Genomic DNA, 19,863 nt, shown 5'->3' with positions numbered 1-19,863 from the left:
GCTAAATCATGGCTTTTTAGTGCCTCGGCTCAATTTCATTTCTCTCCAGCAACTAGGTCAGGAATCAGAATACACTAGACGGCTCGCAAAAACCTCGAAAGTGCGAGTTCGGGCACCAGCCACTCAGCGAAGAGCCATATATTCTGTGTCGGCAACGATTCCCGAGATCGAGGATTTAAAGCCGGAACAAAGAGAATGTTTGGTGAATTTTAACAAAGGGAAAGACGTTATTGCCTTTCTTTCTACAGGATTTGGGAAAAGCTTAAAGTACCAGTTAAAAGCGATTGGTTAAATTAAAAAAGTACCAACCTACCGTCGAACGAACGAATCCTAATGCTGCGAGGTCAGACGGTTTCCACAAAGTGAAACCGGCTGACGAATCAGGCTACTAAAAGTCCACTAAATTTGTGTGAAGTTAATATGAAAAACACAAATTTTACTCATCAAAACAGTCAAAATGTCAACAGTTTTGTAGCTCTTGGACAAAATAATTTCGTAAAATATACCAAAAATTACTCTTGGCGACACAGTGATACAGCAGTCCACGATATCGATACTGTATCATCAAATTAAACGATACGATATATCGATATTTAAACATTTTCGCACACCCCGAATGGTTTGTAAATATTTCATGGACATTACCCAACTCTGAAATGAAGTTAACATTGTCTAATCGCATATTGATTTCACTGATGACAATTCAAATCCTGATTTCTGAATTGCAAAAATGAGAATTAGAAAGCAAAATGAGGTCTTCACTTTGGGTTGCCAGATATTTCCATTAAAACGGCAATAAATTTTTAAGGGTTTTCTGTAATAAAATGTGATTTTAGTACATGACAGGATAAAATAGCTTGAAATCAAAATATAAAGCATGAAAATCCTAAGACAAAAAAAAACCCTGACTTGAACTTGTCACAAAAAACAAACAAAAACGTTGGCCTTATTTAACTAGAGGGTCAGAGGAAGGTCAAAGTTCAGGAGGAGTCCAAAGCTCATAAGTTCAGATCCGGTAACACTAAACTGAGAAGCACAGACGGGACAGGATTACCACCTAAGTGTCTAAACATTCAGGTCAAGACTTTACTTGGCAATATTTTTAAACGACTCCTAGACATTAAAATACGGAAACTTTTCTTTTACAGTGCATAAGATTAATAAAGCTATTGTCAAGTACTAATAATAACTGTGGCTATTTAAAGGTTAAATCAAAGTAAACAGGACATGGACGTTTATACAATGTCGTGCACTGGCCACATCTATTGTTAATTTCTTAAACCAATTGCTTTTTTCCCCCCACAGTCAGATGTTAGGATTCATTTTCTTGCTGTTGATAAATATGTCAGCAAGAAAACGCACCTGAAACCCATCTTTCTGTGTGGATGTAATGTGTTTTATTGGGTGTTTTTTAGACCTCTGAGCTGCTCTTTGTTCAGAATCACTCCATGTGTTGAATGTTTATCACTATGTGTTTTTCCTCTGGTGGGATTAATAAAGCTGAGTCCTGAATCAAGTGGCACGTATTAAATATAACTCCGGTGTCACAGTTGGCGCAGTCCTATTTCCCCACCTGAGAGCTCTGCTGAGTTTGTCGTAGTTCATTTGGGGCTTGCACTTGCGCGCCCCCCACAGACGGGCCACCTCGTCGGGGTCTTTGATGACGAACTCGCCGTAGTCCCCCTGCCAGGCGATCACCTCGTGGTACTCCTCCTTCCTCAGCAGCTCCAGGATGAAGTGCCACAGCTGGATCTGCCTGGAGCCGGGGCTGGACTCAGGTTTGTAGGCCCATTCTGGGAACGCAAACCCTGCAGACAAAAAAGAGGGACAGTTCACTACAGAGAAAAGATCGACCAACACGTGTTCAGTTAGATTTCCATTGTATTTTAGATTTTAGATTATACAGCCTTTAATTTAGTTTTAAGTCTGGGGTTTTAGTCTGGGGTTTTAAGTCTGGGGTTTTAAGTCTGGGGTTTTAAGTCTGGGGTTTTAAGTCTGGGGTTTTAAGTCTGGGGTTTTAAGTCTGGGGTTTTAAGTCTGGGGTTTTAAGTCTGGGGTTTTAAGTCTAGGTTTTAGTCTAGGTTTTAGTCTAGGTTTTAGTCTAGGTTTTAGTCTAGGTTTTAGTCTAGGTTTTATCTTTTTTTAAGTTTAGATTTTGGTCTAGTTTTTTAGTTTAGTTTTCAGTTTAGTCTAGTAGTAGTTTAGTGAAATTCTTAGATACCATCCAGCAACGGCAGCAACTTTGAGTGCCGTTTTTGTTTGTGAAATGTACTATATAAATGAAGTGTATTGGATTGCATGTTCTAAAATTTTATTAAACCATTATTTCAGAGTAATATCTATGTTTTTGTAAGAAATATCCAAATTTATGATACACAAATGATGAACCTTATTTGTTTGGGATTCGCTCCACCAACTTTAAGTCGTTTCTACTGCAACTCACAGCATTATTTTTTAAGCTATAATTATGAAAACAATTGTACCTTAGTTTAATCTATGCTCACACAGAATTTCTAACTTTGTGCCAGTTTTTGTCCAATAGTAGTTATCCAAAAAAACAGGTAAGAACAAGTAAAAGGTTGTTACAAAAGTAAGGTAAGTTCATTGACAGTTATATTTGATAAGGTACGATCTAGTAACATTTTGTGTCATCACGATGTTTTGTTTATTCAACTCAATGACCTTTGTTCTTCTTTCACCAATGTACACCACGTTTGGGAACTTCTGGTTGTGCTTACTAACCTCGAAACAATTTTATGTGATACACGGCGCTCAAAAATCTGTCAAAATGTTTTAGTACGACTTTGGTAAGCTACAAAGCCGCACCGCCTGATGGATTGTCATTGGAGCATTACAGCAACCGTAGTCAGGAGCCTCGAGGAGTAAGTCTGATAGAAGCTGAGGGCATCAGTGTACAAGGAGCGAGCGTTTTTTTTTCTTATAGTTTATGCAAATGAGTCATGTGGTTTTAAGTTTCATTTCTTTAAAACGTAAACAAATGTGCACAAAATTGCATTGAACACATTATTACTCAATGTATATTTGAGTTGTCCTCGAAGGAAATAAAAAAACTTAAATGATCCACCCACATTCACATTTATAATACACATTCACCAAGACAAGGAGGCAACGCCGGGCGAATTACGCCACGATCTGCCAATTGATCGTGGACGCCTGGGCTCAGGGAATCAGTCTCAAAGGTCGTCCGTTTGTTTCACTTAATGTTTCACTTCACTTACTGTTTGTTTAACTTAAAATAGATGAGAGAATTCAACTTTATTGATATTGCGCCTTATAATTCAGTGCGCCTTGTAGTCCAAAAAATACAGTATACTGATCTTTGAGCTGAATTGAAGACCTAGAGGAAGACCAAAGACTAGATTTAAGTCTATTTTCGATAACTACAATACCATAGCATTGAATCAATACATTAAACGGCTATTTTATAAAGCACACAAAGGAATGTTTTCGAAAAACGATCAACAGGTAACAGAGCTAAGGCAATTACAACTCACGCTCATTAACCAGCGCATATTTTCTTGCCATATGCTACCAGAGCGCGCCCAGATGTCTACGTATCTTCATTTCAATTAAAAACACCAGTTACTCAAAATCTCCCAGAACAAAACCAGGCATTTTGAAAACTTCTCATACGCCACTTTTTCCCACACTGCATCTCAATCAAAAACACGGCACGCTATCAGCATCAAAGCGCGAGATAGGCCACCGTTTTACCAGATTACTCCAACCTTGAGATACGAGAAGACAAAACAGGCGAGCTCGGTTTTATAAGCACCATCGGTAAATAATGACTCCCTCCCGCGCATGGCATTATAGTTAAAAGTGTAGATGTTTGGTAAGGAGCTGTGGGTGGTAGTAAAAGACTCAACAGAGCTCTAAAACAAGGCCGAATGACACATAACAGCGTCTACATTAGGACCAGATGTGAATAGGCTGAGAAAATGACTGAGACTGTGAAACATATGGGCCCAATGCAACAATGAGCCACTTTGTGTTTATGCAACTGTAAAGAGACACGCGCTGCTAAATACCAAGGTTACAATCGCGTTCCCACACTGGAGTTCTCCACTGGTAAAGCTGCGGCTGCGTAAATACTGAGGATGTGACGATATCCAACCCTCTCTGTACGATATTGTTTGATTTATTTATTTGTTTATCGCATTCTTAAAGTATGAAAAGACATTAAACATACAAGAAATGAATGAGAAGGAGCAGAACGAAGAGTCATCTTATGTTATCTGCCCACTTTTCCCTTTTCCAGACATTACATCAACACTGATAGTTAATTAAAAACGGTGTTTCCCAAACTTTTTTTTTTCTGGGGACCCATATTTTAAAAGTCATTCACGACCCAAGTCAAGAGACGTTATTCATAAATCACAAAATAAAAGTGGATTTGACAATTATTGAGCATTAATGAGGATATTTTATTGTTGACTGAATGATCGTGTCTCTCTGAACAATTAGTATTACTCAAGTTTTAAACAATGAAAAACCAGAAAGTCGCCTATTTGGACATTAATGTAGCTCATTTCTTTTTCTTTTCAACATTCAATTGAACCAGCAATACTAGAACAAAATAGTCGATAAAATAATTACAAAACGACTAGAAATACAAAACATGTCTTAACATTTCCACCTACATGCAGATCGTGACAAGGCGACCCCAAAAAAATCTCTTGTGACCCACCCGAGGGTCGCGACCCAGTTTTTCAATCAATACATTTCACAATATTCATTTCACAGTACGATATTTATTGGAATATTTTGGAGAGGCTTATAGAATTGTAGATAGGATACGTTCTGCTTTTAAAATGCTTTGACAAGACTTTTCTTTTAGTCATAATTAAATAAAAAGAATTAAGATTTAAAAGTGCTGATAAGAGTTATTTCTTAATGTACTAGTAATTCTGTACAAAAACTGAGTAAAGGATCATGGTCTATGTAGTTCCCTACGTTTTTTTTATAGCTATGTTGCTGCACTATAACTATTCATTCAAGTTGAGGAACTTACAGTGTCTTGCCCGAGGACACAACTACAGCAGTCATCTGTGAGAGCTGGAATTGCACTGCCAACTGGGTAAATAGGTCTGACTGCTCTTATTGTGTTTTGTTTCATTCACGCATGTTTAAGTAACGCTTTATTATTAGTCTGTCTACATCGCCAAAGCTCAAAATGCTCTGTTCCACTTTGTGATGTCATGAAGTTTTAGTTTTCAAGTTAACAGATCCTTTTATCTTTAGTTCAGTAGAGATTGGAAACTGCATGTTTGAAAGTAGCCCAATCATTTCAGTAAAAGTATGTAGAGTTTAAAAACACAGTGGAGCACTTTCTGTATCACTCATCCTAAATATGCAGGATTTGTGTGTTAAACATGTGTGAATGAAACAAAACACAACTTCAGGTCTGTTTTTGATGAGGAAACAACTAGAGGTGTGTAAAAATATTTAAACATCGATATATCGTATCATTTAATGTGATGATCGATATATCACCAAGAGTATTTTTGGTATATTTTACCAAATTATTTTGTTACAGCGCTACAGTTTTGTTGCTTGTTTAGAGGAAGGAAACTTGTTTATGTGACACATTTGACATTTTCACTGTTTTGATGATTAAAGTGTTTGTGTTTCATATGAACTTTGCCCAAGAAGTGGTTTAACAAAGACTTTTTGTATCACAGACATGATTTAGTCTTTATTTTTTATTGAATCATATCGAATCGCTTTAAAATATATCAAATTGAACCAAAAGCTCACTCTCTTGTGATATGTATCGTATCGGCAACTTCTTAATGATACCCAGCCCTAAAAACAACATTAAAACACAGCATAATAAACAGCGTAATATGGGCCCTGTAAATAGGACTCAAATGTCACCCCTTGCGTAAATATAAGTATTAGAATGAACTGAGTTATGGCAGTGATGCTCGTAACAGTCCTCGCAGTCAGATGTGAACAGCTCATGGGAGAGCGGTGATGAGGTGGTGAGGTCCAGAGGCCAAAGTCCCACTGTACAGCTCTGAGTGGATGATATAACCAATACTGCGGCATCACACGTGAACAAGTCTATTTATAGACACACGGATCAATACGTTACTTCAAACGCCGAGGTTACCCTTTCAGTGGCATTTTCTGTTTGGATAAAAAAGACTGGAGAGTTTTCAAGGATAACGAACACATAAGCGGTTCGATCTTACATAAAACTCTCAAATAAACGTACAGAACTTATGAGGCTATAACTGTTGTGCAATAGGTAGAGATTGAAGGTGACTCCAGTACTTTTTTTATTATAACTTGTACTAGGATTAGCAACTAAGACTCCTGCAATATATTTTTTTCCCTTTTAACTACAGTTCAAGTACAGCCTGTAGTGGAACGATAGACTGTATAAATTTTTTTTTTAAAGTGGACTAAGCGAGCGTGATGTAACTCATCGTGTTCAGCTCCATACGTTTTCAAATGAAGCTTGTGATGCTCATGGTTACGGTTTTTCTAGGGCATTAGATACACTACCACTCAAAAGTTTTAGAACACAGTCATTTTTCAAGGTATTTATTGCAATTCAAGTTGTGCAAGTTCAGTGAAGGGCTTGAAATGGTACAAAGTTAAGAACAGAATAGACAGAGGTTAAAGAAAAAAAAGAGAAAACAACAAAACACAAGCCCAAGCTCTGACAAAACTACCTCAGGAAAAAAGAACAAGATGGTAAACTTGAAAACATGGAGTGTCCAGCACAGTGTCCAGACTTAAACCCCATCGAGTTGGTTTGGGATGAACTGGACAGAAGAGTGAAGCAACCTACAAGTGCCACACATTTATGCGAACTTCTGCAACAGACTTGGGAAGAACTTTCTGAAGAATATTTGATTTCTATTGTAAAAAGAACGAGCCACGAGTGTGTTCAGCTGTTATATCTGCCAAAGGTGGACACTTTCATGAATCAAAAGTTTAGAATGTTTTGGTCAACAACAAACCATAAAAAAACTGGAAAAATTGTGGTGTTCTAAAACTTTTGACCGGTAGTGTATGTCCATTTATGCATACAGTCTATGGGTGGAAAATAAAGTAAAAGTAAAGTATTGTATTTACGTAACTTAACACATTTTAGGTATCTGTACTTAAATAAACTGGATACTTTTTACTATTACTTCACTATATTTGAGAGAAAATATCTACTTTCTACTATAGTACATTTTTTAACTGGACTGAAAAGTAAAAAGTACTTATTATTAGCCAAGGCTGAGGGGTTTATTTGATCAAGTTCATAATTTGAGCAATTCAAAAATATATGGTACTAATAAAAACAGGTAGAAAAAAAAAACAATAGGTATAAAAATCAATACAAGATCTCAAAGTCTCCATGAAATACTTTTACTTTTAGCTCTATAAGGACTAATACTTTTACAGCAGATAAAGTGATGGATTCTGGAATAATCACTAACGCTATCAGGTCACCAAATTTTGTCCAATGTGTGGCTGATGGACCAAACTGTCATTGCTTCCAGGAAATAATTCCAGTGAGCGGACGTGAAACGTACCCCTAATTATAGAATACCCCGAATATTTTGTTCTGAACGTTGTGAGAATTTGAGAGGAGATGATTTGAGGAACATGTGATACACAAGCGCCTGTGGTTGGATCGTTTCAAGTTTGGATTTTTAGATTTTCACGCTTTAATGGTTCGATTCCAGACCCTTCTGGATTCAAACAGAATGCAGAAGGGACTGGCTCGTCACGCAGGGATTCATTAAACCTACGGCTGCTCGATTATGGAAAAAAAAAAATCATTATCACGATTATTTGGGTCAATATTGAAATCACGATTATTAAAACTTTTATTTTTTAGTGACACAATGCATTTATTCAGCATTTCTCTCTCAAAAAACCCCACTTCGTAGCCTATATTTATTTTGAATTTGAACGTGTTGTGTAAATTATCAATAAGAAGTATGTACCTTAGGAGTTTTGCGATGTATAAAACAAAAACAAAAAAAAAGACTAAAATATGTTTTGAACACGAAATAAGGCATAGAAAAACATAAATGTATCCAAAATAAACTATAAATCCAGCTGTTCTACAATCTCTATATTAAAAAAATAAAATAAATATACTTATTTATATATTTAAAAAAAGCTTTAATCATTTCAGCTCTAACACTTCTAATTAACAAAACTAGTGAAGGTGTAAGGACTTTAAAAACACATAGGAGCACTTCTTGTGTTACTCGTGACCTCACAAGAAGAAGAACTTGAACAAAAGAACTTCTAAATATGCAGGGCTTGTGTGTTAAACATGTGTGAATGTAATAAAACAAGTCCAGGTACGTTTTTGACAACATCATCATAACAGATCAGAAAATAGCGATGGCCCTTCTCACCTTAGCTCCAAACCAAGTACATTTACTCAATTACGTGACATGTGATAGCGTATTGTATTACTGCGAGTCTGCAGAGGAGGAGGAAACTGCTCGAGGCGGCGTCATAAAAAAATACCATAAAAAACAATAAGACATAAAAACAACCACACAAAAGGAACAGATGACAGCTATAAAGTAATGCACCTGGAGGAGATGGCGGCCAGATGTGCTCCTAGAAACCTTTTATGTAACGGAGTTTGACTGTAGTCGATGTGTTACGGTTAGGGTTGATTTTATGTATTTGTAGGAAATATTAGGAACGGCTGGGGCCCATTTGAAGTCCTTTGAGTCGGTCACAGAATGAAAAGAGACAGGTGGAAGTGATCTGTGTTCAACTCTGGGGCTTTAGGCGGCGTGTAGGAGGTACGGTGTTTTCCACTGACCCGAGAAGTCAAACAGACACAAATACTGGTCAAAGAAAAGTGAGTGACGAGTTACTGAAGCATTACGTGTATATATCCATTTCGACATTTTCAACTAATGCAAAAATGATGTAAAAAATGTAAATGTAATGTAAAAAAACATTTCGTATACAACAAAAAAAATCAAATCCAGGTACGTGGTGGAGGGCTGGACCTACTTTAATCCATAAATGCACTATAAAAACATGTATTAGATTAAAAGTTAAGATTAAAACAGACAAAGGCTCAGATGTGTAGTAGAAGATTGGACCAATTTGATCATTCATTGGAGTAACACATGCTCATTTGTGTAAAATATAGGCTACTTTAATCTATGAATGTGCTATAAAAACATAATATTAGATTACGATTTAAGATTAAGGCATCAGAATTTCCAGGTCTACTCTAGATATTAGTTTAAAATATATATAGAAAATACTAGGGGTGTAACAGTACATGTGTTCGTGCCAAACTGTTTCGGTACGGGACGTTTGGTTCGGCGCAGGGCTGTGCACGAGTGAATTTGCGCAATTTGTGTGTTTACATTCCACCACTACATGTGCAGCTACAGGGAAAGTTTAACTCTTTTATATTCACGAGGGAACTCATCCGTGATCGGGGCGGCAGTGTTTCCCGAAACGCTTTACAGTTTGGCCGGCCGCCTTGACAACAATTGCCGCCCGCCTTGACTACGTCCCTCGTAAAACCACGTGAATCCTCGCAAAACTACGGTCATCCCACTGCGGTCCTCACTTTCACTTTTTGCCAGCATGGAATTCATACATTTATTGCTTATTTGAGAAGATTTTATTTAACTTACTTGTATCACCAAGCAGCATTTTGCCATGATTTTATTTTCCAGTTTGTATAATGTTAAAATAAATTGTTGATTTAATAAAACCACAAATAATGAACCGAACTGTGACCTCAAAACCGAGGTAGGTACCGAACCGTGACTTCTGTGTACTGTTACACTCTTAGAAAATAGTATTATATTACTTTGTGGTATTGTACTGTTAGTAGGTTATTTTTTTTTAGACGAAGGGTTTGTTTTCATACCTGACAGTTTTTCGCCTGCTCATTAGCGGTCTTCCTCAGAGTGAACATCACGTGACCGCTCTGAGGAAGACCGCTAAGTGAGCAGTCAGAACAAAGCCCCTGGTCTGAAAAAAATAACCATTTCCTATGACAATTAGTACAGGATCAGTCCAATAAGGTTCATTTGGTCTTCTGATAATTTATGTTATTGGGTTAATGCATTTCTTACTGAAAAACTAACATTTTAAAGGTCCTGTATTTGGCTGAATTGACTCTTGTGAGCTTTACACCATGTTATAATGTTGTTACCTCATCAAAAACAGACCTGGAGCTGTGTTTTGTTTCATTCACATGTTTGAGTAAATCTTTATTAGTCTGTCTACATCACCAAAGCTTAAAATGCTCTGCTCCATCTTGTGACGTCATGAAGTAGTCGTTTAAGTTAACAGCCTGTATATAACATGACATCTCAAGGTGGAAATTATGAGTAATCTCCTTTTTTACAGGTTCAGATTTCCATTTTAATGCACTGTACCTAATGCCGAGGGTTTGTCAAATATTTACCATTTAAAAACTACAGCTAAGAACTACAATAATACATGAAAATATTTTCCAAAACAAAAACGGATCCCAGTTGTCAAGTGCATTGTTAATCTTTCCTATTAGGATCGACTATTCCTGTAACAATACATGTAACTCCATCACCTCTGACTAACAGTTACTCATTTCACTGATTTTTTTTTAATTTTTTTATCTTTGGGTCTCATCTCATTTATGTAACATTGTTTGGAGTTTGTGCGGTGTTCGGTTTCTCCATTTGGGACATTAAAGCTCGTTCAGAATGGGTGATATGAGAGTGTCCGTGTATAGGCCCAGAGCTGTCCACATTATTCATAGTGGGTGTAAACGGAGTAAAAGTTGAGTCATGGAAACAGAAGGAGGCCGGGCTATCAGGTGTGCAGGTGTGGAGGAGACTGCCTTTCATCCCACTCTAAACGGATCTGCTAGGATCTTATAAACGCTTTGTTCAAGAGACACATTAAAGGGTCCGTATGACGTCATTTTCTGATTTATGTTATAACGCTGCATCCTCATTAAAAACATACCTGGAGTTGTGTTCTGAAGCAATCCTAAACGGTCGTAAAGGGCTATATAATGGTAGCTTAGTTGCCAGTCTTGATAGATTAATTTTACCTGACCAGCCAGAACCACACGCTTTGACAAAACTTTACAAAGACGAGCGGATCTGGAGCTGTATTTCGTCTTCTAAACTAATCAGAGAGCGAGTTCATGGCTGCTTACACATAAAAAATGGGAAAAAACAACATAAGGGACTGATAAACGACATTGATTTTTACATAAATGACAATCAAAGCACCTAACTATTACTCATCTCAGCTGGGTACGCTTTAAAACAGGATGATTATTTCAAACAAGAGGGTTAAACCTGAGAAATGGCTTTTCAAATATCACTGTGTTGTTGAGTTTGTGACTTTACCGTGAACCATTGCAGTTTTATGAGGGATTATTTTTTGAATGAGCCTATAGGCGAGTTTCACCTGAAGTCATTGTTATTAAAAGCCCGCGTTGCATGCTGGGAAATATTTTGGTCGGAGGCAAGAAACACGATAGCGGTCAAACACAGTGCGTAACCTCGCGTATTTATCCCCGATAATGGTAAATTCCTGCTGCATTATCGGATGCACAAATAGAAGCACGGAAGAAGGAAATAGTCTTTTTCGTATTCCGAGTGAAAAGAACCGCTAACGGTGAATTAAACGGCTTTCAAACATTCGCAGAGCAAACGTAGAAGATCCTAACAAACCGTGGACTCCAACAAGTTCAACAACACATCGAGACTCTTGTAGGACTTTCATCTTTTCTGCTGTGAATGGCCCAGGAGTTTCCACCAAGTCATTGTGGATATCGCCGAAGTGAATATTTGTCCAGGTAGTTGGCGATTCCGACGTGATTTGTCGTCCATCGATGCTTATGACCAATTTCTGGTCAAATGGTCTTGGGTCCTCTGTCGTTAGAGTGGATAAATAACCGGGATCAATACCCTTTACGTGCTTTCTCGCTCTGTCAGTCATGTTGAATTAGTGTTTCTTGCCGCCGACCAAAATAATTCCCAGCATGCAACGCAAGAAAAACAAAATAAAGGGTCAAACAAAATCTGGTCTTACAGTTTTTATAAATTCAGTCCACCATTTCAATTTGCTCTTAAATTTGACTTGTTGCAGTCTTATATTAAAGTAATTCTCACCATCTTAAGAAATCAGCCTTTTCTAACATTTGAGGATGTTATATAAGTAGAGATGTAACAATAACCGAAATATCGTGATATCGTATCGTCAAAGTTCTGACAATAATATCGTGGACCATCACAATATATTGAATTAGAAGTCTCTTTGCTTAAATGAAGAGTTATGGTGCAGCAATAGCTAAAAAAAAGACAGAGGGAACTACATAGACCATGATCCTTTGCTCCATTTCAGTGTAGACAAGAAGAAATAACAGTTCTAAGCACTTTTAAGTCTTAGCTCTTTGGATTAAGTCTTGTCAAGGCATTTTAAGAGGAAAATGTTGCACATTAGCCTGAAAATATCGCAATAAAAATCTAACAGTGAGATGTATATTGTGAAAATATCGTACCGAGAGATTTGAATACTGTTCCATTCAATACCAAATCGTGAGCTTTCATACGATATCGCAATAATGATATCGTACTGTGAGGTTCATACCGTGATGATATCGTATCGTGAGACTTTAATATCATTACACTTCTTTATACAAGACCAAATTTATCCGGTCAGATATAGATTTTGGATCTGAAACTTTGAAATTTGAAAAACGGACAAGCAAAAAAGGCTCTCTACAGCAGATAAAGTGATGGATTCTACAGTAATCGTTTAATAATGCCATCAGGTCACCAAATTTTGTCCAATGTGAGGATGGACCAATGAGAAAACTATCACTGCTTCCAGGAAATAATGGTACAATTCATAAATACAGCAAACGGCCATGAAATGTACCTCTAATTATAGAATACCCCGAATATTTTGTTCTGAATGTTGAGAGAATTTGAGAGGAGACGTCTTCTGCATTTGAGGGAAACGCGATACAAATTAGCGGCTGTGGTTGGATCGTTTCAAGTTTGGATTTTTTGATTTTCACGCTTTCATGGTTCAATTCCAGACCCTTCTGGATTTAAACCGAATGCAGAAGGGACTGGCTCGTCACGCAGAAAGATTCATTAAACCTACAGCTGCTCGATTACGGAAAAAAATCATTATCACGATTATTTGGGTCAATATTGAAATCACGATTATTCAAACGATTATTTTTTAGTTACACGATGCATTTATTCAGCATTTCTCTCTCAAAAAAACACTTTGTTATTGATAATTTACACAAAACTTTCAAATTTAAAATCAATTCTGGCTACAAATACGTATGTTAGAGCAGTTTTACGATGTATAAAACAAAAATATCATACTTTGAACAAGAAATAAGACAGAAAAACATAAATGTATCCAAAATAAACTACATATCCAGCTGTTCTACAATCTCTGTATTTAAAAATAAATATACTTATATTTGTTAAGCTTAATCGTTTCAACTCGATTATGAGTTTGAAGATCGTTTGACGCACAAATCGAAATCGTGATCAAAATTTAATCAATTGCACAGCCTTAATTAAACCTAAAGTAAAGTATATTCGCAATTATATGTAGTAAGTATTCAAAAAACAGCATTGCAACACGAAATGAACCAACCAAATATGCTTCCTTTGTGTCAAACTGCTAAATTTCACTGTTAACGTTCCTCCTGGCAAGACACCTGCACTGAGAACAGCCCCCCGATGTGAAAAAAAAACACCAACAATTTGCAAACTTCTCTATTACAAAAATTAGTCTCAATTAGTTAACTAGATTACACCTTTCCGCGTTCATTAGGAGCCGATTTGACAATGAAATAATGGCAAAAACATGCGATTGGCTTTGAAACTTTACGACTCGAGTGTGATCGCCGCTTTCCAACCGGGAGAATTCTGTTCCTTATTCCTTCACAACTTCTTCGCACAGTTTTTTTTCTTCCCTTTCCGAAGTTGGCCGCTAATGCATTTAAAAAATCGTACAAAATAGATCAGAGGAAAGGGAAAAAAATGGTGAAAAACAAGTAGCTAGTGGTGACTAATAAACCACATGCTGCTATCCGATGTCCTATGGAGAGATGAGAGGGGAGCCAAGAAAACACAGAAAGACATGTTAACGGGCTATTCAGAGGGACATTGCTAAGTGGGTGCAGACATATGATTCACAATGCACTGCTGTTACGAAGATAAGGGGGGCATGGTAACAGATTATGTCATGTCTCATATAAAAAAGTAAAAAAGAAAGGGTGAAAAATGTGAAAAACAGGCAAAGTGAATAATAAGGCTGTGTGACATAAGGGGGGAAAAGTTTTACGTAATGTGAGGCTATTTCAGAAACTTTAATGGACCGATATCATGAGGAAAATACAAAATGAGCAGTGATGGGGTGAAAACTGTTTTTGGTTTTGTCGCAGGAGATGTTCGGTCGGCAGAGGTGGGACCGAGTCGTCGTTTTTTGCAAGTCTCAAGTCCGAGTCATGTCCCAAGTCAAAAACAGGCGAGTCCAAGTCGAGTCTCGAGGCACTGGCCCATAAGTCAAGTCCAAGTCGTCTGCTTTGAGCTTCAATTTCAAGTCTTTAATCCAAAGTCCCAAATATAGCTTAGATTTTTGCACTTTATATGAATTTTAAGATAAACTGTACTTAAAAAAATCATAGTATATTTATATATGAGTATTTACAGAGTATGTGAGAGTTAATTTAGTATTTTTTTTTTCTTTTTAAATGTCTTGACAAGATCTTTGTGTGAATCATTACCGTCAGAATAGAACGAATTCAGATTTAAAAGTGCTTCTCAAGTCTTAAAGTCACAGGCCTCAAGTCCGAGTCAAATTCCAAGTCACTGACCTTCAAGTCCCAAGTCGAGTCCCAAGTCTTAGTCCATTTTATCAAGTCAAGTGTCAAGTCCTAAAAATAGTGACTCGAGTCCAAGTCACAACTTGCAAGTCCTCACCTCTGTCGGTTGGTTTTGGTTCATAAAGTACAAAAAAAAAGCTGTCCAAATAATTTTATTAAAATTTGAATAAAAGGCTTTTAAATTCTGTTTCCGAATCCCTACCACTATCACATCTAAAAATAAAATAAAGAAAATGTAAAATAACAACTTAATAACAATTTGAGTGCATAAACCAGAACTAGGGGTGTGCAAAAATACTGAAATATCACTATATCGTATAATTTAATGTGATGATACAGTATCAATATCGTGGGCTGCTGTATCGATACATCGCCGAGAGTATTTTTTGGTATGTTTTACAAAATTGTTTTGTTACAGCGCTACAGTTTTGTGGCTTGTTTAAAGGAAGGAAACTCGCTGATGCAACATATTCGACATTTTCACTGTTTTGCTGATTAAAATGTTTGTGGTTCATATGAAGTTTGAACAAGAAGTGGTTTAACAAAGACTTTTAGTATCACAGACATGATATAGCCTTTATTTTTTTATTGAACCAATTTGAAATATATCATATTGAATTGAAAGTGCACTGTATCGAGATATGTATCGTATCGTGGCTTATTTATCCAGGTATGTATCGTATCGGCAACTTCTTAATGATACCCAGCCCTAATTACTACTACTATTACTACTACTACTTTCCACTTGACATTTTGTACACGTTAGACATGCAAAATTTCCTGAACTGATACTGAATCCTTAAAATTTTAGGGTTCAGGCATAATGTTTTTTCTCTTTACGCAATTATTATTCAGTTTTAGATTTATTATTAGTCCTTATCACAAGAAAGAAACAGAAATGAACCTTTCCTGAGAATGAGCTTGAGCTGTATCAGAACACGTGTAAGTGCACATAGACTAGACTTTTATGTTGAAAATTCTTTTGTGTCTATTCCTTAGTGTCAAAATCAAGTTTAATCAAGTTTAGTTTCTATTTCTTTCTTGTGATAAGGACTAAAAATAAATCTAAAACTGAATAATAATTGCGTAAAGAGAAAAAAACATTATGCCTGAACCCTAAAATTTTAAGGATTCAGTATCGGTTCAGGCATGTTTTTTCTCTTTACGCAATTATTATTCAGTTTTAGATTTATTTTACAGAAACTAAACTTGATTAAACTTGATTTTGACACTAAGGAATAGACACAAAAAAGAATTTTCAACATAAAAGTCTAGTCTATGTGCACTTATACTTGTTTTGATACAGCTCAAGCTCATTCTCAGGAAAGGTTCATTTCTGTGACTTTTTCAGTATCAATACCTGCTCAAATGAGTATCTAGTTTCAATACTCGCTTTAGTATTGACTGGTATCTGATTTTCGATACTTCACAGAGCCCAGATTTGCGTCTCGGCGCTGTCCCTGCTGTGGTCTCTGGGCGCAGGTGAGACTGGAGGTGAGCGGGTTCGTGCGTGGGACAAAACAAAAGCCTCAGAAATAGAAGCTCAGAACAGACTGAACACTGCTGCTGACTCATCCGCGCTTCATCTGTCCTTCATCTCTATCTCTCTTTCTCTCTCTCTTCTTTTCTCTGATTAGTCTCTCTTCATCTCCAAGTCGCTGTTCACTCTCTCCATCGTCGTCTCTCTCTTTCCCAACCTACAGATGCATCGATACGGACACTGGTATTGAATAATCGCACTAATACTAAAAAAAAAAACAGATGGATTACGTATCGTTTCTATGATATTGGTTCAGCCGTATCCCGGACGGACATTTAATTGGATGTAATAAGACGATTCACAGGCTGATTTTGGTCTAGAACGTGTCATAATGTTGGAAATTTAATTATAAAAAGTTGTTCAGTGGAGATTTGAAGGATAAATAACAGTTGCGTAACACAGTTGAACCAGCTGTGTAATAAGTTCAGTGGGTTTTAAGAAAATAAGTATAATTTTCCTTCCCTGCGCTGGTATTTGTGAATATCGAGTATCAGCACACACTTAAAGTCATAGTATCGGTATCGAAACACCTCTCATCTCTCTCACTGTTTATTCTTTTCTTTTCTCTGCTCTTTCTCTCTCCAACTTCTCAGTGCCTACATGAGAACGCTTGCGGGTAAAAACGGCAAAATATGTTATCGGAAGTGCCTTTCGTTTAGACCAGGGGTGTCAAACATACGGCCCGGGGGCTAGATCCGGCCCTCCAAGACCTTTAACCTGGAACTTGGCTGATTTTCTACTAAAATATTTTAATTATATTTTCTATTAATATATTGGTAATTTTCTGCGGTGCTTAGCATAGCAGCGTCTCCAGCGTCTCTGTGCGTGGCCCCTCCCACCACAGCAGCACAAATGAAGAACTTGCCTCTTTCTAAACGCTCTTAAAGGACGATCGTTTTGACTGTTGACCGAGACACCCTCATCAGAAAAATGTTAAAAATGAGAAAAGTGGATGCCTCCAAGAAAAACTGACTTATTCCTATTTCCATACAAGTTTATGTTAAAACATTGTGTTGAAATTCCATTTTTCTTAAAGTTTCAGGTTGTTCATAATATTATAATATTTTGTAAAAGAAAGAGTTCATCAATTAATAGATTTGCGTTTCTCTGTAAAAATATTTGAACTTATTGTTATTTTTGGGGTATATATGCCATGAGTTTTCTGATCCAGCCCCTTTGGGATCAAAGTAGGTTGAATACAGCCCCCGGACCAAAATGAGTTTAGACGGTGACGGCGTTTTTGGGGGCTTATAAACACATAAATCTGATACCACCCTCCACAGTGGAAAAGTTGAATACACTCTACCGTAGCGTTTCCGTTTACACTGCCCAAGACGCAAAACTCTGGTCAGATTTGCTCACGTCACGTACACGTTTACGTCACCACCTGACTGACATGCATACCCAATCGAATTCCACACACTTTCGCGTCACTGTATCCACGCAGATTTCCTCCCGAGAACGCTCGTCTAAACGCAGAATAAAAAGTGAAGACGCGACAGCACTTTTGCATCTTCTGTTCAGACGTCATCGTATAAACGTCGCCTCATTCACATCTCCTTTCTCTCTCTCTCTTCTTCCTTCTCCCTCTCCAAGCAACTGCTCTTTCTCTCCGCTCCCCATTTCTCCATCTAACCCCCATTTTTCTCTAATCTCTCCCTTCTTTTTTCATTTACTAATCTATACTCTCTCTTCGTCACTCTTCTCCCTTTTTCCTCATCTGTCTCACCTCTCCTCCTCTCTCTAAGCAACTATTCTCCCCTTTATCTCTCTCTCCTTCTCCCTCTTTTTCTGTTCTCTCTTCTCATCTGTCCTTCTCTCTCACCCCCTCACTCCACTTTCTCATTCACTTGTCTTCTCCTCCTCCTCCTCCTCCTCCTCCTCCTCCTCCTCCTCCTCCTCCTCTCTCTTTACACGAGTTCCCATCCCTCCGTCCCTCCCTCCCTCCATTTCTTCCTCCCTCCTCATCCTCCCATTCACACGCCTCTCCTGCACGGCTACAGTCTCCTAGCAACAAAAGCTTTTAGCGCTAAAAATAAATAGCAGAGTCACGACAAAAATATGATTCACTAACGAAAAAGTTGACAAAGAGTTTAGGTCTGCTTAGGTGGAGTTTGGAAATACATTCACAAAACTATTATGGTTTACTCCCCACCCATACATCATTTCAGAAGATTTTAAAAAATACATAAACACTGGTCCCTACTCGCTGGTTATTTGGATTGAGATGGCAGTTTTTTACAGCTCATAATTAAAGACGCACTATGTAACTTTTCTGGTAGTGTGTACACAGCCTTCTTGTCCAGTAGAAATGTTATTGTGTGTCTTTACAGCTTTCTGTTTAGCATAATTCAGTTATAGTTTACAGTTTAATTTTACATGACTTTTTCAAATTCTGAATTAAATAGTTCGGAATTAAAATATTCTTTGAGTTTACATGGAAATAATAATTCCAAATTGAGCTTTATTTAATTTCTCTCAACGTCTGGGGCTGGGGAAGGGTTCTGATCGGACAGAGACGCGAACGTATTTACGTCGACCGTAAGAAAACACACTTCAGCTGCTCCCAGCTTTTTTGTCATCTCGGTTTGTCGTTAGATCACGGACACAATCTTTTATCGCAGTTGTTCCCGATGACAATGACGCTGCAGCTGAAGAATTCTCTCATCACGCTTTACGTCTGTCGGCTGAGGAGGAGAAGGGAAGAGCGTCGGAGAAGAAGGAAGAAGACAAACTGAGTCAACGGCTGCTCTACCTCAGCCCACCCCCGCATCCTGCTCGCAAATCCAAAGAGCAGTGGATGAAAGTCCGAAGCAACAACTGGTGGAGCTGGATCATTCGGGTAATAAACATAAACATTCACATGATCCGGGAATAAATGAACTCAGCTTTAAAATATAAAGCAGAATAAACCACTTACTTCGGAATTAAGTCATTCCGAATTCTATTTTCATTAGGAATTAAATTCTGTTTAATGCTCTAATGTTCAGAGCACTATCACCAAACAATGCTGATAACGCTGTCAACATTTGTATCTGCACGTGGAAATAATAGTATTAGGGCTGCTCAATCATGGAAAAAAAATTATCACGATTATTTTGGTCAATATTGAAATCATGATTATTCAAACGATTATTTCGTAGTTACACAATGCATTTATTCAGCATCTCTCTCTAAAAACAAAAAACCCTTGATAATTTACTTAAAACTTTCAAATTGAAAATAAATTCAGGTTACAAATATGAACGTTGGAGCAGTTTGCAATGTTTAAAACATAAAATGAACATGAAATAAGGCATAGAAAAACTAAAATAAACTATATAACCAACTGTTCTACAATCCCTATATTTAAAAACATATGTATTTATATAAAAAAATTGCCCAAAATAGACTTTGTTAAGCTTTAATGGTTTCAACTTGATATGAGTTT

General features: G+C 37.2%; 1 protein-coding gene across 1 annotated transcript in view; it reads right to left on the bottom strand.

The window, feature by feature from the left end:
* erf (Ets2 repressor factor) overlaps positions 1 to 19,863 on the bottom strand; it is a 115,209-nt gene that overhangs the window by 41,133 nt on the left and 54,213 nt on the right. The window contains exon 2 of the mRNA XM_055157218.1: positions 1,574 to 1,808. Coding sequence (XP_055013193.1) covers positions 1,574 to 1,808 — 235 coding nt within the window. The remainder of the gene's footprint in view (positions 1 to 1,573; positions 1,809 to 19,863) is intronic.

Source organism: Boleophthalmus pectinirostris, unplaced genomic scaffold (genome assembly GCF_026225935.1).
Source record: "Boleophthalmus pectinirostris isolate CB_2022bp ecotype Guang Dong unplaced genomic scaffold, ASM2622593v1 HiC_scaffold_21, whole genome shotgun sequence".
NCBI classification, from domain to species: domain Eukaryota; kingdom Metazoa; phylum Chordata; class Actinopteri; order Gobiiformes; family Gobiidae; genus Boleophthalmus; species Boleophthalmus pectinirostris.
The sequence above is the reverse complement of the archived record's forward strand: the minus strand, read 5'-3'. Positions and strand labels throughout refer to the sequence as shown.